This window comes from Alexandromys fortis, unplaced genomic scaffold (genome assembly GCF_014885135.2).
Source record: "Alexandromys fortis isolate MF-2015 unplaced genomic scaffold, M_Fortis_MF-2015_v1.1 scaffold_200, whole genome shotgun sequence".
In the NCBI taxonomy this organism is placed as follows: domain Eukaryota; kingdom Metazoa; phylum Chordata; class Mammalia; order Rodentia; family Cricetidae; genus Alexandromys; species Alexandromys fortis.
In genome coordinates, this window is record NW_026068148.1 from 1,443,487 (window position 1) to 1,466,533 (window position 23,047).

Here is a 23,047-nt window from a genome sequence, read left to right on the forward strand (position 1 = left end):
ATACTTTTAAAACCTCCCTGGAGCTAGACTCAAGATCAAAGCTGTCCAAGCTAGATTTTCCAAAGGAAGATCTTCCAACAGGGTTTGAAAACAGCAACTTCTTCCCAAATCTACTTCAGAGTCAAACAGATGTGGAGACTTCAACTTATTTGCTTGTTTGCTTGTGCATTCAACCTGCCATCTGCTCATCCTAGGCCAGACTAGAGAGGAAGTTCTTCTTGTTTCCCTTAAGTTATGTCTCTTGATTAGAAAGGATGTCTCACCAGGGAAGGTATTCCACTCAACAAAATTGCTCTAAAATACAACTCTATTTTCATTCCTTATAATGCTATCCTAGAGCACATTATGGCTTTAAATATTGTATAATTAATTTAAAAAAATAAAAAAATAAATATTGTATAATTAGAAATGGAGATAATGTAATCATTCTATATGGTCACCAGATGGCACTCTGATATTACAATTAACAAAGACACAACACTGTTTTAAGTAGGAAAACTTTCCTCAAATTAAAAAAAAAAACGAGAAACCACATTTCCTGTTGAGTATCTACTGTGTGTTTTAACCCATGATCAAATACTTATACATGAAATTTTATTTTAATGTTCATAAGAAGCATCAATGTTCTTCCTTTTTTAAGATTAAAAAAGGTAAAGAAAAGAGACATGAAAGAACTTGCCTATAGTTGCTTAGCTAGAAAACAACAAGTTAAGGAAACCATCTCTTTGCCCCTGGGCCCTTTTTAAATTGAAATAGGTTGCATGTCAGAAAGTGATAATAGCATAATATCACATATTACCAGCAATGTATCATCAACTCTTCACCAAGAATGATGCAAAAGACATGCTAAATATCTTCCCTCAGAATCTTTATCCCCATTTGATATTTCATGTATATTTATAATGTGTAGGGAGACTTGCATATATGCTGTATAAAAGACTTATTGGAATGAATTTACACATCACAGAACAATTATGCTGAGTGAAAAAAGCTGGACTGCTTGATTTCATTTATTCAAAATCTAGGAAAAGCAAAGCTTCTATGATGGCAGATTAGCACATTATTAGTTTCATGGAAGCAAAAGAAGGGAGAAAAGAAGTATAGGCAGTCTGAGGAAACAAATGAAAGGCAGCTTGCTATAGAAATGCCTTCCTGTATTTATTGCAGAAGTATTCATGATAGCATGCCAAGTTATGCAATTAGCATCTTGATTGCTCTGCTGATTGCCTGAGTACATGTAATTTTCTTGGTTCAACTGAATTTTACCGAAAATAGATGTTTATGAAGCGAAGCTTCATAACTATTTCACACTCACTCAATAATCTTTTGAAGTTCAGACATGTATATTTAAATACATTACAAACTCAAATGGGACTGGAGAGGTGGTACAGCCAATAAGAGCACCTCCTGCTCTTCCAGAAGACCGTTGTTTGAATCCCAGAACTGTTTTGTTGGAACATCCAACTCGTTTCTGTATCTCCTACAAGGTCTGAAAACCCCCATTCCTGTCTCTCCAAACTCTGCCCTCTCAAAGAATTGCCAAACAAAGAAAATGCAACAAAAAGCCCAGTCCCAAATCCTTGGTGGCTACTGCAGCTTCCTCCCCTGAAGTTGCCAACATGCTAAGTCCCCACCTAAAGTGCTCAGCTATTGACAATGCTGGGGCACAAACGCAGGTATGTCCCCCCCCCCCCCCTCACCTTCAACCTATATACTCTTTTTGCTTTAGTGTGGGCTTGTGGCTTCTCCAGTATTGATCTCTGGGACTGGAGAACCTCTCCCTGAGTTGCTTTGCTCAAACAAAACTGTTCTTCTACTTTTTCAATCCAACTTGATCTGGATTACTGCCTTGGCAGAGAAACCTAGTATCCCGGTAGAGAAAACCTATTAAGAACCACATGCAATAGCTCACAACTGCCTGTAACTCTTTTGGTCTATAGGATCTAGTGTCATCTTCTGGATTCTGCTAGAATTGCATGCATGTGGCACACATATATACATGCAGGCAAAACACTCATACACATAAAAACTAATCTAAAAATAATTAAAATTTCAGGAATAGAGAGATGGCTTTGTGTTTCTCATGTTTTTTTTTCTTTTTAAATTATGGTTAGTTTTTGTTTGTTTGCTTTTTAGAGAAAAAGAAAGACATAGAGTTGGGTTGGAAAAGAGGCGAGAATTATCTTGTACTTGGGTGAAGGGAAACCATGATCAAAATACATCATATGAAATTTTTTTCAATGAAAAAAAGAACACTTCATGCTTTACAGAGAATATGGTAGGGTTCCCAGAACCAATTCAGGAGGCTCAAAACTCTGTAACTACAGTTCTACTAAATCTGATGCCCTTGACTGCCTTCCACAGGCAGGCCCCCACACACACTTGAGGCAGACACTCCCTGTGGTGGTTTGAATGAGAATGGCCCCTATAAACTGACATATTAGAAACTGACATATTAGAATGTTAGCAGTTGGTAGAAATGTTTGGGAAACGTTAGGAGGCGTGGCATTTTTGGAAAAGATATGCCACTGTTGGTGGGCTTTAAAGGTTCACAAGGTATTAAAATTGGTCATTGGACCCACGCTGGGCTGACTCAGCCCCTCCCTTCACTGGCCCTGAGTGGGCTGGGCCTGCCTGCCCTTCAGAGGACAGGTCACCCAGCACTTAAGAAAGATCGCTCCACTCCTCACCGTAGATGTGCACCTCACCTAGGAAACACACTAGAGCTGACCCTGAGGTCGAGGATGCAGGTGAGCCAACCCCAGGGGCTTGAGAGTAGGAAAGCTGACCCTGTCCCCTCATTGTCTGCTGTGTGGTGACATGAGTGAGGAAAAGATGCCATCCTGCCTCTGCCCCTTGTGACTGTGGCAGGAGAGTGAGAAAACTAGCCCTGTTCTGCACCAGCTATAGCACCCAGAAGAAAGAGCTCTGCACCCCACCGAGGCAACACACTAGAACTGACCCTTTCGCCAGAGCTGTACATGAGCTAGCTCTGAGGGCATGAGAGCAGGAGAGCGAATCACTCCAATGCCCCCACTACAATCTGGAGAGAGGGCCCTGCACTTTGCCTGGGCAGCACACTAGATGTGGCTATATGAGCGAGTGGGACCTAGCTCTGAAGGCCGGAGATTAGGAGAATTGCCCCGCTCCTTGCTGTAGGCTGCATTGGGTGAGTTAGCTAAGGTAGTGCTGGAGAGTTCACTCCGGTAGTGACGATGAGGGAAATCTAGTGAACTGACGAATTCGGCTACTGCCAGCCGAGAACCTGAGCTATGAGTTGGCCCATCCCACGTTCAATGAATCTATAAACTATTGGAGCATGTGAAGGGGCTGGACCTGCAGGTCCAAAATAGCAGTTTCTCCATGACACTGGACAACAGGATATCCAAGAGGAGTCCCAGTGAGAGCATATTATCAGTGGTCTAGCAGAAACCAGAGGCCTCAAGGCATACCAATAGCTTATAGAAATGAACATTTAAAAGTAAAGATGAACACACTAAAGATAAACTGTGTGTCTCAATGGGTCACACTACAGCTTCCTCCTCCTCCTCCTCCTCCTCCTCCTCCTCCTCCTCCTCCTCCTCCTCTTCCTCTTCTTCTTCTTCTTCTTCTTCTTCTTCTTCTTCTTCTTCTTCTTCTTCTTCTTCCTATTATTATTACTCTTCTTAGTTTCGTTTTTTTTTTCTCTTTCTTTTTAATTTGGTTTGGGGGTATAAGTTGGATCATAATGTATAATGTGGTATCCACAAAGAATCAAAAAAAGTAAAAAGAAAAAAATTGCAGGAAAACTATTCTGCAGTAATTCTTACTCTCTAGATGAAGCTAAAGGAGTTCTTGTATTTTATTTAAGTGATGTAAATAATACTAATTCCATCAGTTACAACCATTTAAATTTGAAAGAGGCTTTAAGTTCATTTGCTAATATTTGTCCAGGAAAATTTGGAGAGTAGAACCTTACTTATTATGCCTATTGTAGAAATTAGTTGTTAAAGATCTTATTCTATATCATACTATTTGTTAGAACATGACATTTTCTCTGTCTTGTCAAATAAAGCAATTCAGTATTGCATGCTGTAAAATTAAAAGCTGTTTCTTGCTATAAGTTTTATTCTTGTGTGACATTGTAATCCAAGGAGGTCAGCCACAGGAAAGAACTCAAGATATTTGAATGCTGTGTCTTCTCAGGGAGATTCAAGAAGCATAGAAAGAAAAAGTCGGAAATCTTATTACCTGAAATAGTTGGCTATGGGGACTTGAGGAATTAATGAGGAAGTACCTGACTAGAGAATCAGGAGAACTAGTAGATCTGAGGTTAGGGATGGACATAATATCCAGGCTGTGTTTGTCATGATCTCTGTAATGTCAAACGACAGGTACCATACAGTTTTTTGTTTTCATTGTTACACATCCTGTTGAGATAACTGTAGATCCACATGTAATTTTAAGAGTAGAGGGAGATTCTCTCTCTCTCTCTCTCTCTCTCTCTCTCTATATATATATATATATATATATATAGATAGATAGATAGATAGATAGAGATAGAGATAGAGATAGATAGATATCCCTTCCCTCTCTCTTTCTATTTCTCCCTCTCTCAAGAATTTCCCTTTAATGGTAATGTAGTCTTGTTTCTTTTCTTGTGGGATGTATATTTCTAGAAAGATGTGGTGGTATGAATAATAATGACCCCAAGGCTCATGTTTGACTACATATGAACCTATGAATACATATGGTAGAATCGTTTGGGAAAATTAGGAGGTGGGGTCTTTTTACATGAGCTGTGTCACTGGAAAAAGGATTTGAGGTTTCCAAGGCCCATACCATTTCCAGTTATCTCTCTATGCCTCACACTTATGGATCAAGAGTTAAGCTATTAGATACTGTTCCAACACCATGCCTACTTGCCTGCCTGCTGCCATTGTCCCTCATGTATTCTAACCATACAAAACTCTAAGTCAAACAGTTTTTTCATAAATTCTCTTGGTCATGGTGTTTTATCACAGCAATAGAAGAGTAAACCAAGACAGAAATTGGTACTATGAGTTGAGTATTGTTGTGACCATTTTTTTTGTTATTGTTGTTTGTTTTTGTTTTTTTGTTTTTTGAATGTGGAAGAATTTGGACTAGAAAATCAGTTGAATACTGTCAGCAGAGCTTAATGGGTCATCATAGAAGAAGTTTGGAAGACAGTAATCTCCAGAGTCAGGTGAACTGTGGAGGGCCTGCTCAAGAGGCCTCAGAGGGAAGCAAAGACTTTAATAGAAATTTAGAATAGAAGACATTCTTATGATAGTTTAACAAAGAATCTCGCTGCTTCTGCCGTTGGTCTAAGAGTTTGCATGAGGCTAACATGAAAAGTAATGATCAATTTCTTTGGTGGAGGAGATTTCAATACAGCCTAATAAAAGCTCTGTGGTGTGGTTACCAATAATTACTCTTATACAGGTCTATAATAAGAACAAATGGTGTAGAAGAATGATGTGGGATTTCCCTCTGCATGATGTGATTATCACTGATAAATAAAAGAACTGCTTTGGGCATATAGCAAAGCTATAGGGGAACAGAGCTAGGTGGGAAAAACTAAACTGAATGCTGGGAGGAAGGAGGCAGAATCAGGGAGAAGCCATGGAGCCTCTGCCAGAGCCATTGTCTTGTGGCAATACACAGATTAATGGAGATGGATTAAATTAATATGTAAGAGTTAGTCAATAAGAAGCTAGGGCTAATGGGCCAAGCAATGTTTAAATTAGTATACTTTCTGTGTGATTATTTTGGGTCTAAGCTAGCCAGGCAGTCGAGAATGAACAAGCGTCCTTCCTCCAACAAAAGAAATACAAAATGTACAGTTTGAAAAGAAAAGGAACATCAGAAAATTCAATATTTGAGTAAAATATTGTACTGAAAGAGATAAAAAGATTAAGAAGAGGTCTGATCCAAAATGGAATAAAGCGCTGGAGAGATGGCTCAGCGGTTAAGAGCATTGCCTGTTCTTCCAAAGGTCCTGAGTTCAATTCCCAGCAACCACATGCTGGCTCACAACCATCTCTAATGAGGTCTGGTGCTCTCCTCTGGACTGCAGGCATAAATATAGACAGAATATTGTATACATAATAAATAAATAATTACCTTTTCGAAAAAGACAAAATGAAATCAAGAGAAGAGTGTCCTTAGGTAAATTCCACTTAGCTAGGCTTCCAAATTGTGAGAGACTAATATGGGATTAAGGAATTTTCTGTTTTTAAAAGTAATAATAAAGCAGAGTTGTTGAAAATGTGATCAAAGGAACTCAGGATCCAGCCCAAGTAGGTAGCCAAACTCAGTAATGTCCTCCACATGGGTCAAGAAAGAAGCATAAGTAAAGGGAGAGTGGAATCTTCCTTCTTGGTTAAGGAGAGTCACTGAGGTCAGACAATACATGGGGCAGGATAGGCACTGCATGAAGGCCCTGAGATGGCTAGAAGGCCTGAGAAACCACTGGGTGATGCTGTGAAGGTAAAGCCTGGATTGTTTTGGAGACCTCAAGATGTTGGACACTCCAGATTTATGGGATATCTTCCATGAAGAACTGCAACACAGAGGGGAACCAGCTCAAGGGATCTCAACGTGTTGTAGTAAGTAAAACCAGAAGGGCAGAGTCATCAAAGCCTTCTAACATCAGACACGAAGTGATAGGATTTGTAGTTTTCCCAGCTGGATTTTAGTCTTTCTTTGGTGTAGTATTTCTTCACTGTACCACCATTTCTCTCTTTTAGAATAGCAATTCCTGGTCTGATTAATATTCTTTACCAACATTTGTTGGAAATAATGTAATTTGCTTTTTTCTTTTATAGGGGGTTACAATTAAAAGATTGCTTTGAGTCTCAGAAGAGATGTTTACCTTTGAACTTTTAAACAGTGTTGAGATTGAAAGGCCATAAAAACTTTTTGAAGTTGGACTAAATGAATTTGTGTTATGATATAGCTACAGACTTATGGTGGCCAGGGAGTGGAATGTAGTGGTTTGAATTACAATGACTCTGTAGGCTCATATATTTGAATATTGGTCCCTAGTTTATGGAAGACTGAGAAGAATTAGGAGGTATAGCCTTGGAGATGTTAAAGGGGGCAGGCTTTGAAGCTTCAAAACCCTCCTGACATTTCCAGTGCATTCTCAGCTTCCTGATTTGGGATTTGGATGAGAGCTCCCAGCTGTTGCTCACATGTCATGCCTGCCTGCTGTCATACTTTTCACCATGATGGTTATTGTATCTAACTCTATAAAAAAGTAAGCACCAAGTAAATTCTTTCTTTATAAAGAATCGCTGGCCAAGGTGTCTTGTTACAGAATTAGAAGATGTAAGACCAGAACATTCTACATATGTTAAAATACACATATAAAAGACCAAACTGTTAAGTCTCAAGTTAAGTGCTTGCAAAACAGAGTGTGTTCAAAGGAAGGGTTACAGAAAATGATAAAGATTAAGTTTTATGGCAGATGGTGGGTCAGAAAAACACTGGAAGATATAAGGGATGATTTGAGAAGTCTCAGGAATAGAAAATGAAATGTGAAAAGCAATCATGCTTCCTCATTCACTGAGTAGGTGTAATAATTGAAATAGAGCTATTAAAATGGTACAAAGATGTAGCAAAATGGTTTGAGCTGATTGAAATGACTTTTGCTATCAGTTATAGAAAAGTTATCTGTTATAATGATGCAAATGAATGGCTTACCCCAGCACCCTAATATATATATATATATTCATATGTTATATCTATATCATTATACATATACATATACATATATATATATAAAAACACAGATGAGTAGAGTGACATGCATTTGATGTTAGTTCAGGATTAGCTGATGGCACTAATTGTGGTGGTGTTTAACATATATGTGGTATGTCAATAGATGGAAATAGATACCAACTAATTGTCTGGCAGCTAATGATGCCTCTGAGAATAAACATTACAGCAATAATTTGTGTATTAGAACCCACTCTACTTCAATAGGATGTGAGAGCATTGGAGAGGACTAGAGTTCCAGTGTACAGACTAATAGTACTAAAGCTGCATGAGAATCTATTAACCACTGTTTATGCCTTATCCCTCCAATTTTTGTTGTAAAGAAAATTTACATTGATTTTTGAAAAATTTTTTAACTTTAACTCATAAAAATCATTTCTCTCTCTTTCATGCACCTTTCCTTTTGGTTAGGCCTCTGCCAACACCCCATTTCTTCATCTTACCTTCCTCCATGTTTGAAGACATCTGTCCACAGTGCTCTCCTTAACTTCTATTTTACCTGTATTTTATTATACCCTTTCTCTAAGGTAGCCAGCTTCTAGTTTCCTGATTTTCACATATATTTCAAGCTAAACATACAAAGGATTTAAAACTAGGATCCACATATGAGGGAGAGTAAATGACTAGTTTTTCTGAACATGCATGACTTCACTCAGTATATTTTTATAGTTCTATTCCTTTACCTACAAATTTTATAATCTCATTTTTCATTTACTGTTAAGTCATATTCCACAGTGAATACGTACCATGCTTTCCTTAAGCATTCATCAGTTGTTGGTCATCTTTGCTGTTTCTGTTTCCTAGCTTTTGTGAATGAACCATTGATGTGCAAGTATTTCTGTGGTGTTATATAGTCCTTTGATCATTTGCTAAGAAGAATACAGATGGACCATGTGGTAGTTCTGTTTTTAGCTTTCAAGAAACCTCCAAGATGACTTTCCCAGTATCTTCACTACTTTATATTTTTACCAACAGTGTATAAAGACTTCTACTTTCTCCACATCTAGGCCAGAATTTGTCAGTTAGATTCATGATTTGAGCCGTACTTCCTTAAATGAGATGGAATATTAAAGTGGTTTTATCTGAATTCCAACCCAAGAAAAATTATAACGAAAAGGGATAGTAGAACACAAGTGATATTAAAGGAGAGGGAAGTTATACTCACAGTTAAAACTTTAAGTGGGAATAGGGGAGTTAGGGAGAAGGGAATGTAGGGGGTGGGTTAGCCAAGAACACATGAAGCCTTATAGAAATCCACTAGTTTGTAAACAAATTATACATATACACATATATGCATACATAAATATATAATATATACACTATATATAGTGATTTTCCGTGTGTGTGTGTGTGTGTGTGTGTAGTTAAACAGTAGTATTCTACATTGTGGGTAATGTTGCTCCAAGAATATGTGGATTATTAGAGGAAAACTTCGTGTGACTGATACAGGCTGCCTCTTTATCAGTTATTGGTCTGAAAGACCCAGGACACCCAAAAAACACAGGATACTGCCATTGTTGGTTGTGCACCATATGTAGATGGTAAGATCCTTTTGCTGAAGATAACACTTACTTTGGATGCAAGGGATAGAGAGATTAACCTCAAACTTGACAAGAAATTCTTTCCAAGTTGGCTAGCTTGCATAGTGTTAGAAAGTCTGCTTTCTGAGTGCAGGTTCTTGAAAGACAAAGGCATCAGTGGTTTTCTTCAGTGGTGGACATTGCATCTACAATACTGACCTGCTGGCAAAGTGGCTCCACTGATGCAACAGTCATATGTAGCTGTTGGGGTTCACAGACTGCTTTCTGATTGGGTATGCGGTCTCTCTACTGGAAGGATGTCATGCCTTGAACTGGAAATCTGGTCAAAAGATTCTGACTAAGGCGATCATAGGCTCTTGAAGGAACCTACTGTTACTGTTTTGTCAAATGTTCATGCTGTTAGCCTGCAATTCTAAACATTTGTGTTTATAGCCATAGATCTGTGATCTTGTCAACTGCGGTCAGACAAACTTCTTTTTGCAGAGGGTAGTGGTTAACACAAAGACACAAAACTGGTTAAGCTGCTGAGGATAGGTAACTATGAGTTCCCAGCTGTTGATAGGTTATTTATATTAACCTCCCTCCACAAAAGGCCCATTGAACTTCACAGAAACAGAGGCTGAAAGAATGGAGGAACTAGCAGATGGAGAGTAGAGCTGTGAAGTGCTGACTTCTGGGAGACACGGCTGTTGCACATCAGTGCACAGACTATATGGTTATCTGAACGAGACCTGAATGAAATCCAGCCAGTCAAAATTTCATCATGGATCAGGAAGGTTCCCCAAGGCCCCATTCATATTGGAAAAGCTGTTGCTAGTTGATGGCAGCTGAGGATTTGAGAGCCAATCTCCTTTGCACACGCCTTAGTAGATAACCACACACCCACGTACTTATGGATCAGAACTAAATGGAAGATATTGATATAAGATTGAGAAGGAGCCAGAGAGGTGGCTCTGCAGATCAGGGTGCTTTCTACTCTTGCAGAGGACTAGAGTTCAGTTCTCAGCACCCACATCAGGAATCTCACAACTGCCTGGAACTCTGCTTCCAGGAGATCCTGTGCCCTTATCTAACCCTCATAGGCACCCACACACATCTGCACATAATGTAGACACATAAACACATGAAGAAAAATGAATCTTTGAAAAAGATAAATAAGACAATTCAGAACAGCATGGCCATGACATTGTATGCTCAGAAATTTCCGAGCAGAAATATAATCAAAATTCAAGTGTTTGCTACATGTAAACTCTCATGGTGATTTTCCTTCGTCTATCTTTGGGATCTGCCAAGGTTTTGGCCTGTATTGAATGGACACATTCATTTCTCTGAGCTAGCACATGTACAGACCACAGAGAGAATCTGAGTAATTCAGTATAAAGTTCTGTGGGGGCAGCATCTGTTGCATTGGTAAAATGCTGGCCATCTTGCCACTCTATGTCTGAAAGAGAGTGATACCTTCCCAACATAAAAGAAGTAAAGCAAGGGCAGGGTGGGAGAGCAGCAGAAGACAGAAGCAACAGATCATTGATGTTTGTCATTTTATTTGCAATACTTTAGGTCCAAGTTTCAAACTGCAATATTTTTACACTCAAGACACAGTCATGCACAATCCATATTTCAAATTTCTATTGCTTCAACCACAATTTAAAATAAAATATTAGAAATTAAAATCCTCAAAGAGATCCATTGCTGAGGGCAGACAGATGGAGTCATACCATCAGCAAGTCTACAAAAGAAATAATTTCAAAATCAAACAAACGTAAGACCATAAATACCGCTAATCCAAAATTACAGACGAATTTCACTACACATGGGTTTACAAATAACACATTTTGACAAAATTAATGCACAGCCAAATGAGATACTACTCCAATAAACAGTGAAAATGAAGATTCTCCTCAATTTATTTTATTTGGATGTTATGAGTTCAATCCCAGTAGACATCAGTATCCATGTGATCTGGCTCCTACTGCAGAAGTACTGAGATTTATAAACTCAAGCCATTAATGGTGAAAGATATTACCATCACTAATGAAGATAGTATATGCGGGTCCAAAAAGCACGCCACACACAAGCACACACATTGAACTTGAATTTCACACCCAGGGCTGGTTGGCACTCTGCTGTAGGCAGACAGTAGGGACCATCTGCCAAACTAACTTCTAGTTTATCTTCTTCTCAATAGCATGCTCATATAACTAGCCAATTTCTGTGGGGATTTTCAGGAGAAATGTTTTATTTAATCCCAATAGTTAATTTGTTAGCTAAAAGCACGCAATTGCCTTTTTGTTGCTATTTTTGCAACTTGTAAGTACATAGGTCCACTCTGTGGTCTTAGCCATTAAAATGCTTGGGTTCTGCCGTCCTGTGCCATTTCTACTTCAATGCTCTCAGGCCCATCACTGTTTCATAGGAAAAGAGAGGCCCAAGTACAATTTTATTCTATGAAATGTGACAGTGAATTTCTGTTCTAGTAGCAAATTCTAGCCACAGTTTAATGGAAACCAGACTTTACATACAGTGTATAGAAAATGAAAACTGGGAACACCCAGTGGAAAAAAAACACAATAAAATAAAAACAAAACTATTGTGAAGAAGTTGGAGGGTTTCCATGAGTTTGATCAGCATTCTCTGGTGCTGTTAACTTCATTTACTTGAGTTTTTCCATCTCACATAGGTCTATGTAACTGCAACATAAGATATCCAGGCTCAAGCTTGTGATATTTGCCATCGCCTTGGCAGGCTAAATTTGCAAGGCAAACTGTTACCCCACACAATGTCAGAGCTTTTGGAAAGACCTTGAAGAGCAGTTAATTCAACACCCTTATTTTATAGATGAGTAAATAGAAAGCTACATGATTTGCTTGAGGTCACAGAGCAAGTTAGGCAGAATGCCCATGTCAACATCTATGTCTTTTTCCTGAGCAGGGCTCCTTCTACTACATCTAACTCATTTTCTAGCATTGCTGTCAATCCTTTCCTTGGTTCTGAATCAGGTGACCACACTCCTCGCCATGCTGTTGGTATTACAGGACAGCTTTCACCTGATGGCAGCTTTCCGTGGAGATGCTGATGGCACTAGTTAGACTCTGTAAGTTCATCTTTCAAGTTCAATGATATTAAGTGGCAGTACATGCTACAAGTTGATAGTGTATTTCTAGTCAGAGGTGTGCACATGATAATATCTCAATTCCCACATTTGCAGATTCAGTTAGATACTGTTTAATGATAAACAGACATTCCCAGGCATGAGAAGTTGGGGGTCAATGGATTTGATCACTAAAAGAGTGTGAAGCAGAAAAGCAATGATAAAACTAAAAGCTAAACAACCAAAAACTAGAGTAAAAAATGTCTTTTATGAAAAAAAAACTCTTTCATAAGAGAAACATTTCCCTTATTTCCAAGGCCCTATTTATTCCCTTTCCAATCCACATGCAAATATATGTTCAGTATTGTGTGTTAAGGTTATTCCAAATCCCAGGCTCATTAGACTGTCGGTTTACAAATGCTGAATTTCAGGCTTCTTCTTCCAAGACTGGGAGATGTTTATACCACACACCCTTCATTTGGTTAAGTGAGTATTAACTGCAATAAGCTCAGAAAAGGATGAGATTCAACCAGGATAGCAAGGTTAGGACTTCCAGACATATTGTGAATAACTAAGTAAAAGTCTGTGAGATTCTGGGGGTTGGGCCTGCTTTTGATTACCACAGTATGACATACATTAATAAAGTTCTCACCTAAATTTCTTTGGTGAGTTAGAAGGAATTTCTTCTCTTTTGATGGTTGGTTTCTCTTTTTCTGACAAAACCACAATTGCTAAGTACAAGCTATAATTCTGCAGCACAAAAGGACAAGGAGACCACCTCAAGCCAAAACTAACAGTACTGGAACTGAATGCTGACAGGCAATCCTATTTCTCTTAAGAAATTTGGAGTTAGGTTTAATTGTATATGGTAATTTCTATTGAAACCAATGGGGTTTGCCTATGGCCATTAAAAAAGAACTTTAGGTCTTGTTATGCAAGAAAATTGTGGGAACTAGCTATTTTATCCTTCTGTTCTTCTAAAATTGACTTTGGAAATCTTTTAAGACAATCGAGAAAGGAGGCACCGGAAACAAATATTGTCAAAGGGGCTAATCAAGTTGTCAGCTCTTCAATCTAAGGCAAACATAATAGACACCTGGATGCCATACCAAAGCTGAAGGAAGCTTGATTTATAGCAGAAGAATACATTTGGAGTTCTAGCAGTGACATCTCCTTAGCTCATAAGAAAGCATGTGCCATACCTGAGCATGTGCCAACCTCAGTACCTAGGCAAGTATAAAGCCTACAGAATAATTGTAACTAGGAAATATCTGTGCCCTGCATGCTCTGGGCTCTGGCCAGAAGGCAATTGCTCCTGGCATCTCTTCTATGTTTCTATAGTTCTCTTTCTGTTGTTTATTTTTTAAATTAATAATATAATAATATCAAAGAAAGTAACTTTCTGAAAGAAAAGTTTTCACGTAATCTCACCACCCTAACACAACCGATTTCAATTATCTGTGTTCCCAGACTTTATCCATATGCACACCTCTTTTTACATAGGTGTAATGTCTGTTTGTGTTATTTAAAAGTGATTTCATAGACTCTCTCTGAGAACTGGCAGCCTCATTAGAAATAAATGACCCATTGAGGAAATTAATATATTAACACAATCTTTGAGGTGAGAAATATCCATTATTGACAAACATCTCAAACTATCAAAAACAGATATACAGAAAACAGGAAGCAATCTATATTTCTTTTTCTTTTAGCAATGGAATGTGCTTCACAAGAGAGATAGACGTGAGGATTAGGTGGTTAAACTGAAACACTGTAGGTGCAATTCACAAGCCTGAAAGAAACCTGAATAACACAATTAAAGAATAAATACTTGATTTAAATCTTTTCATGTAACTTGGCCATCCAGTAGCCAAAATGGAGTATGGATGCACAAATATTTACAAGGACACATAGACAAGATCATCAAGAACGAAGTCATTTCCCAAAATGGTGACTGATTTAGAGGGATTGTGTCACCCCCAAATCTTCATGGGATTATGACAACGAACCAGATCCTTGCTACAATATTAATGTTCTATTCTTTCTTAAATAAATAATCTTTACTGTGCTTCTCACCCTTCCCTGACTTTCCCACTGCCCTATTCCTATCTCAGGACTTTTGAATCAACATTCGAAAAAGTGCCCACAAATGTCTCAGGGCACACTGGCAACGTTAAAGAACTGGATAGACTCACCTGGATTAAAATGAGCTCAAAACAAAATAAAGGAAAGGGACTCAACTATTAACCATCTGGAGGTCTAGTTGTTCAAGTATCCCAAATATGGACCCTTCAGCATCATTTTGGCATGAGAAGCAGTTCCTCTCTAATACTTATTAGAAATATATGTAACTTGTCAATACAGGGAAGAGACTTTAGAGGCTGCTCTAATTAGAACATGTACATAGATATAATTTTGTACAAGTAATGTCTACTGGAACATATTGTTAAATCTTTGTACAAAGTGATGGTAAATAGGTACCTAGCTCCTCCCTGCTAATATGCTGAACAGAGAGCATAAATATGAACACCCATTTCTCTGCCGACAGTGATCTGAAGGATCACTGCTCCAGGGTTTTTAAAATAACAACAACAACAACAATAATAATAATCGGCAACAACAACAGCAACAAAGGCCTTTACAACATGCAAAGGATGTTAATTGATGTCTTGGATTTCCCAACCAGGGTTTGGGCTCTATTAACAGAGCATAGCCATCAATTGAACTGTATTTGCATCCCAGGTATATTGTGGAATTCCCTGGCATTACAAGTGGGAAAAAAAAATCCTTAATTTAAAGTAAGGTAAAATAAAAATTAAGGTTCTTTTTCTCTCACTAGAGAGGTGTGACATTTAAATATTTTAGGTTCAGATACCTCTTTGCAAAATAAACAGGAAATTAATATAATCATTTGATTTTCTTTTCATATTTGTCTTTTATTTCATGGTAAATATTTCCAGGGGAGGGTTAAACCCCACCCTAATTTTATAACTTAGGAAAATAGGGAATCCACCAGTGGTATCTTCTCAACATAAACATATGCACTACATGGTCAGCAGAAACTCTAGAGACAGTGCTTTCATTTAACGGAATGGATGGATGGATGGTTAAATGGGTAGATGTACCTCACAGAGGAGAAAGGCATATGCCATTGAGCTCTTTCCCCTCTTGCTGAATGTAGATAAACTCTATTCAGATTCTCTATCTCTACAAATGAAGAAATGCTGTATAGCATAGGTTGCTGGCTTTTCAAAGGCCTAGTGAAACAAAATTTCTCGAATTCATGAAAATGACTATACACTCAGAAGAGAAGCATATCCTTTTCTATGTAGACACCTTCCAGATGTTGTTCTACTCCCAGAAGATTAAAAATATCAACTTACAAATTTTAATAAATATATGTGTATATATATATATATAATGAAATAAAGTAGACTTTAGGATTTTTCCTCAAGCCACAAAAGGAATTCCATTGGACTGATAGTTATTCAGAGATACAAATACAGATCAAAATAATTGTCTTGGTGAGCTTTTAACGTCTTTATGAACAGGCTTTAAAAGGACAAAAGCCCAAGTAACTAAATAGAACACACCATATCCCGACAAAGAGATTGGAGATACAGAGGGGAAACAGCAAGTATTTAGAGGTGTGGTGACTGGGAAGTTGCTTTCACTGACTTCCCATTTCTTACAGAGATGAATACTGTATCTCCAATCTCTTGATTTTAAAAAATTCTTAAGTGTTACACATTGTCAATATGAATAATTTTTATCATGAAGAATGTTGACTAATGAATCTATTTCCTCCCAGTGCGCTTATTGTACACTGCTTATGTTACAGGAGCACAAGAGAGGATTAAATTCACTATTATCTTTGTTTACTTATTGTACAAGAAATTCTGTGTCTTCCTTTTGGCTCTCAGAGAAAGTTCCATCTTTGTGGAAGTAAGGTTTCCCCTATCTGGATATCCTAGGTTTCAGACCTGGACTCACCCAGAAGCACCACCACAGTTTCAGGGTGTGTCACTTTTTTGTTATCACAGGCCAACAAATTGCTTTACACAACAATTCCACTACTAAAAGCATCCTGGTAAAATATGACAGGATCTCACAAGTAGAGCTCTGCTTAGACACAATTTTTACAAGCTCATCCTGAACACTCAGATTCTTCTCTGCTTTTGGAAAATGTCTTAAAGGAAACCTTTTCCAATACAAATGCAGAAAAATAGGTACACAAACCAAGCCACCACTACAGAAGAAGAATAAAAAATTGCGACTCTATTAGGGCATGGACGTCCACAGCTTCACACAGCTCTTGTTCGATTTTTTTTCACTTTTGTTTTGTTTTGTTTTTTTCTTCTCTTTTTTCTTTTCTTTTTTTTTTTAAAAATGTTGACATCTTTTATTTCTTCTGAACATCTAATGACAATGCAAGTGAAAAAACATCACATTGGGTAAGGAGTTGTGAAAGAGGTTCGAATGTAAGAGGGACTACTGTCTAACTTAAAAACAAAGACGACACTATGAAGAGGGAGTGTGCATCTTTGAGAAATCTTTTTCTTCAAAGTAAATGCACAAAATGAGGGGATTCACTACTGGCTCTTTTGCTTCACTGTGGGAAGTGGCCACTTAAGGGCCACTTCAATATTGCTGCCCTGTGTGGGCAGCAGTTCAAGATTACAAATAAATTACATAGTCTGAGAGAGTAGGAAAAAGGCTTATAAGAAGTTTCTATTTACTTGTAAGTTAAAGAACCCCCACCCCATTTGACTGTCTTTTCTTCCGTTTTTCCTGCAGCAGAATCTTAGTTCAGTCTTACTCATCAGGGAGACGGTGAGGGCTAAGGCTCGCAGTTCTAACGGCTACTGTTCTTAATTGCTTCCTTTGCAGCGATAATCAGAGGAGTGAGGCTGGAGAGAGGCTTGGCTAATTTTAAAAATGGATGCTGTAAAAGGAATGAAAAAAAAGAGGAATTACTAGAATTCTCCTTTCTCACTAGTGCAGGAGCTGTCATCCTTCCTAATTCTGCAGCCCTTTAATACATGTTGTGCTGAGGCCAAATCACAAAATTATTTTGTTGCTACTTAACTGTAATTTTGCTACTGTTATGAATCATAATGTAAATATCTGATATCTGACCCCCAAAAGGGGTCACAACCCACAGGTTGAGAGCCATTGTGTGAGGGTAGCTCTACATCTTCAATTATCTTCCCCCCCTTTTTTTTCCAATGAAATGTGTTTTGAGCACTCACTGGGACACTATTTTATTTTTAGAATCCCTGCCAGCTTTTGTCCAAGATTTTTCTTTTTTTTAGTCTTTCCATGTCACGAAATCTTATGGAAACTTACTTGGCACAGCTAGAAACTCTTCAGTATGGAGCTTGGAAAATTTCACTCAGTAATGGCCAGACTACATTTCTAAAGCTGATGAATGGTGCTGGAGCTGCTCTCAGGCTTGAAAAGAGTAGCTTCAACTGAACATCAAAATCAATTTTACTCTGAAACCCTTGGCTCCCTAGTTGCCAAACCCAATAGCTGTGTCTCCACCACTTCTCTTGGCTCGTCTACAAGAGTTGATGCAAGCCAATCTCTCTTCCTTCTTTCGAACATTTGCTTCTTTGCAGGACTGTGACATTCTACTACTGCAGGTCTTCCCCTAGTGCGGGTTTTTTTCCAGACAGGGGCCTTCTGATTATCTTCTTTGCATCCTTTACCTCCCTTCCTCTCACTCACTATAACACAGCTCTCATTAGCTTCTTTTGTTATTTCATTTCTTATCGATCTCATTTTTTGTCACATTGTCAACCCAACAGTAGCTTTCTAAAGGTATTCTTGTCTAACTTTGCCTGCTGTTTTCCCTGCCCTTCTGCCCTACTTCTCCATTGTCTGCTGGGCATTTCACTAGGGCAGTGCTTCTCAACCTTCCTAGTGCTGCAGCCCTTTAATACAGTTCTTCATGTTGTGGGACACCCCCTACCATAAAATTATTTTCATTACTATTTCATAATTGAAAGTTTGCTTCTGTTATGAATCCTAGTGTAAATATTCAGTATGCAGAATATCTTCATATTGTGACCTACAGGTTGAGAACCACTGCTCTAGAATGCTTGTTGGTCATTTTTAATTCAACGTTTTGAAAGATATAGTAAAAGTTCTACAACAAAGTCTTTTTGTGTGACATAAGTTACAGGAGCTTTGGAGTCAGAACAATGAAAGATAATTGACTGTATGCTCTGTTTATCTGTGTGGTTACATTCATGATCCTGTATCTTTGTCATCCTTGGAAAAATGGTTTGAGATATATCAGCACAGGGATATATATGTGGTGACAGGTTTAAAAAGAAGTGGAATTGAAGCATTTACAAGTTCATGTTTTGCATCTATGATGTGGGAACTCATTAAAAGATTAACAAAGCATCATTACAGATTTGATATTTTATGACCCTGTGATGATCTGGAAAATGCTCACAGGTAGCAAGAAAGGGGTGTTGCAATGGTGCATCTTTTCCAGTACTTCTAAATAAGGTATCTGTGCAGAGGGGTCAAGAATCTTTCTCCCAGATGTGGGTCCTTGTTTCTCGAAGGATGTTAGAAGCAATTGGAACAGAATTTTCCATGCAAGGAAGTACGCAAGAACACCGTGAATCTATGGTTAGCATTCTGCACACCAATATTGCATCTTTTGTTTAGCCTTATGTATGCAAGTCACAGAGAAAGCAAGCAGTTGTTTATATTCGTCCTGAAAGAAAGGTCCCTAGCAGTAAAATTGTTTGTGCAATCCTGCATATGTGCTGCTTTGTCAAATAAATACATCTTTTCAAAATCTACATGAGTTTTCATTTCATGTATGGTGGAAAACTGGGCAATTCTAGGCTCAAATTAGAGCTCTTTTGCCTTCCAAGACTTGTGTGAGCCTTTATTTCCACATCTGCAAAATAGGACAACAACTCCCACACATATTTGTAATACCTGAATGAGATTTTATACATAAAGAGTTTGGGAGGTGAAAGGCCCCAATTATCATCATATAAATTGGTCCTGAGAGCCACGAGAAGGACAAATGGATACAGAGGCACTCTCCACTGGTTGGTACTCATCCAGGCAAGCTGGTGTCTGCCATTTGGCATCACATGCAAAAGGGATTTGCCCAGTAAACTATGAGAGTGGCAAATATTAGGGAAATTATTGCATAGTTATGTAGAAAATTACCTCTGGCCAAGAGAACCTGCATATACCATCCAGAGGCACAAATGAAGCTTAGGAAAAAATTCTAGCAATACCAGAAAGGCACGGTTTTTTTTTTTTTTTTTCCTTGCAGCATAAGATTTCAGGAAGAACAAAACAGAATTATAGATTAAAATGCAAATTCATCTGAGAAAAAGCAAGACAACAGGATCAATCAGCCATGTAATAAATGCATGTCTATACTTATGTGTAGCCTAACTCTCAATACTTGTCTCTCAACAGAGCTTACTTACTGTCTCACATTGACATGGAGAAGCTCAACACAGCAACTCAACTCTCCATTTGTAATTGCCCTATTTTATTTTCACCTGCAAAAGCTCCTTGGCAGATCCTCGTCTATCCACATCCATCTCGAGACAGCGATTTAAGAAGTCACGGAATACAGCTGACAGTCTCTCGGGATTCTGGAGTTCTGGGGTTCCATTAGTTGCTATCAGATATAAGGCCTAAAAAGAAAAAAAAGTATTCAAATATACTCAGCACACACATAGTAAAATCACAGGTATAAATAAGTTTTCTTCTTATTTATTCTATATGTTTTCAAAAAGTCCATTTTAGCAAATAATGTGGACATGGTTTCTGTTGAAAGGTGGGACTGAGCACAGGTTGTATTGACTTATAGTTTACCAGTCAACTCTGAGCCTGGTTCACTAACAATACTAGTTGCCACTGTAGCAGAAGTTCTTCATGTTGGATGTACCTTAACTACTATTGCTTGAATACTATGGAAGGTGATGTAAGAGACAACAATAATATCATTCCTAGGAAAATGGATGGAAAAAGGAGATAAAATAAGCCAAACCTAGAAAGACAAACATTATGCTTCTTTTTATAAGTAAAATCTAGATTTCCAATGACAAGAAAGTAGAAGAGGAACCATTGAGGAAAAGGAAGAGGATGAGCAGTGGGGAACAGGATAGATGAATGAGGGTCAGAATTACGCAAGTACATACTAGCACATGAATCAAAATGCCCTTCTGAAAGTTATCACCTTGTACAGTGAACATGCCCTATAAAATTGCATATACTAAGAAAAAAGTGAAGATAGATATTTGTTAAGAGTAGCTCTCTCTGGCATTACAATTAATGGTGATTTAGTTTTTAAAATATATTTTTCAACTTTCAATTTTTTCTCTAAGGGACACAATACTGATTATTATTATCATTTTAACTCCCTACCCAGAAACATTACTTAAAATGCATTTTAAAAGCTGCAGCATCCAATTTTCATCTGTTGTACTTTGTACTCTTAGGATTAAATGTCATGTTCATCAAGAACTGTCCTTCAAGGAAAACAAAACTCTCAAACTACTTCTTTTCAAATTATTGTTTTTATTTTATTTGCAACAGTATTATTTCTACCTAATTTCCTTTGTCAAAATCCATACACTCAGTTACATTATGGACTAAGCTGGCCTTTGTGGACTAGCCTGGGAGCCTAATCACTATGTATAAGGCTGTTTCTATGTGGAAATGCACTCTAGGTTCCAAATAATTAACTTAAAAAGGAACTTTTGGAACATTTCCTGTGCATGAGCTGGGGGCTCTCTTCATAAAAATGAAAATTGCTGCCCTCTGCCTTGCTAATGAGACACAAATACAGTTGTAGCCAACACAATGACAATAAGAAAGGGTTTACCAGCAAAGGCAAGTCTCAGCTGAAGCTGACTGGGGAAAAGAAATCTGCACGTGAGTGTTCATGTGCCACTTTTAAAGAGTAACTGAAAATTCAAGGAAAATGAGTTGGTTATTAGAAACTGGACAAGAGATTTTTGTAGTTACTTAGCTGCTTCTAGTGTAAGCAAGAAAGAATGGGATCATCTCTGTGATCTCTTGCCTCACACCCCAACCTCACAACATTCAATAGCTATTCTCCTAGGTTCTCCCAATGCAGCATTTAGCTATGGCTTTCACAGTCCTCTACTTCCTTCTATCACCGTTATCTTTGCTTAGGATCAGGACTAGTCTCAGACAGCTTTAATACTGTCCTAATTGATTTTCCTTATTTGAACCTTTTTGTTCTTAAGCCCACCCCTTCCCCTTAAAACTTCTATCTTCCCCCATTTTTTATCTGCTCACTCATTTCTCTTTTTAAAAGTTCTTAGTGGCCTCCTATTGTCTAAAGATGCAGGCTTTAAATGGTATTGCCCCAGATTCCTCCCCAAGAGCATTTGAGAGAGAAAGGAGAAAGTGAAGAGAAATAGTAGAGATTTTAGGATCCTATATTCACATGTACAATGATTGGTCAAAGGCGTTGTGCTTTTCTTCTTATTTATCATTCTAAACAACACTTCATTGGAACAAGGGGATAAATATACTTGTTGATATAAATATAAATATACCACTGGCCCACAAGACACGTAAGGATAGGCATGATATATGGTATATTTGCTTTCTTCTTCCTTCGTCAGCTTTTGTCTGTTTTATTCTCGCTCTAGGGACTTTCTCTTCCCTCTCCCACCCATACATACTAACAAAAGCTCACATATTAGTTACACCAATTTGTTGCTTAATCCTGAATAGGAAACACTCTTTCTCAGTTTCCTCTTCTTCTTTCTTCATCTCCTTGTATATGGTAAACTGTTACTTGACTTTGGGGAACAAATATAAATGGTATTTCCTCTTCAGTCTTTGGCATCTCTCTCAGGTAGATGCAGTGCTCAACCACCCCAGTTTTCAGAGGACTATTTTGTGCTTTAGCATCAAAGACCATGTTTCCCTCAATCTGAAACAATGAGGATAGTTGCCCTTCCCCTCCTCTGAGCTTCAAGAGTCCGCAAGTCTATTTTTACAATGCATTTGTTTATACTGATTAAATACAGATCTGTCATTACTTCAGAACTGTGAGTCCAAGGAAAGGAGAAACTATACCATCTATGATCATCTCTGAATTTTGTACTCATTTGCTAAAAATAGATATTTAAAAAGATATATTGTTGTATAATAAATGTCAAAGTTTATGAATTTAGCTACTCTGGGAATATAACAAATTGATACACAAAATATTAAAGTTTAGAACATTAAGTACTCTGTTAAATTATAAGAAGATAAAAACAAAGAATGAAAAACACAATTTTAGAGTTGACAAAAAAGTATGATCATATTGACTACTACTACTCACAAGGGGAGAAATAAGAGAGCTCTATGCGTGGTGCATTTAAGGACATCCTATCAAAGGGAGGGAGATCTACACCAAGCTGAACACAATGTGTTTCATTCAGACAAACCCAGAGATGAAAAGGATCTTGAAAAAATTGTGTTGCAAAACTTCACAGTTTCAAAAATTTCTCCTCCATAGCTGAGGCTGACCAGGGAAGGTCCTCATACAAGAGCATATTGGATCATAAGATCCGATACATTTAGTGAGGCAAGATAGAAACATGGT

At 37.9% G+C, this 23,047-nt stretch overlaps 1 protein-coding gene across 8 annotated transcripts in view; it reads right to left on the bottom strand.

Annotated features, from left to right (window-relative positions):
* Positions 1-10,848: 10,848 nt before the first annotated feature.
* The window catches only part of Pak3 (p21 (RAC1) activated kinase 3), a 267,703-nt gene continuing 255,504 nt past the window's right edge, over positions 10,849-23,047 (bottom strand). For all 8 annotated transcript variants that reach the window (XM_050127197.1, XM_050127198.1, XM_050127201.1 and 5 more), the window contains 2 exons: positions 19,971-20,108; positions 10,849-17,362 (listed from right to left, as the gene is read on the bottom strand). In XM_050127197.1, the coding sequence (XP_049983154.1) occupies positions 17,273-17,362; positions 19,971-20,108 (228 nt within the window). In that variant the 3' untranslated portion in view covers positions 10,849-17,272. The remainder of the gene's footprint in view (positions 17,363-19,970; positions 20,109-23,047) is intronic.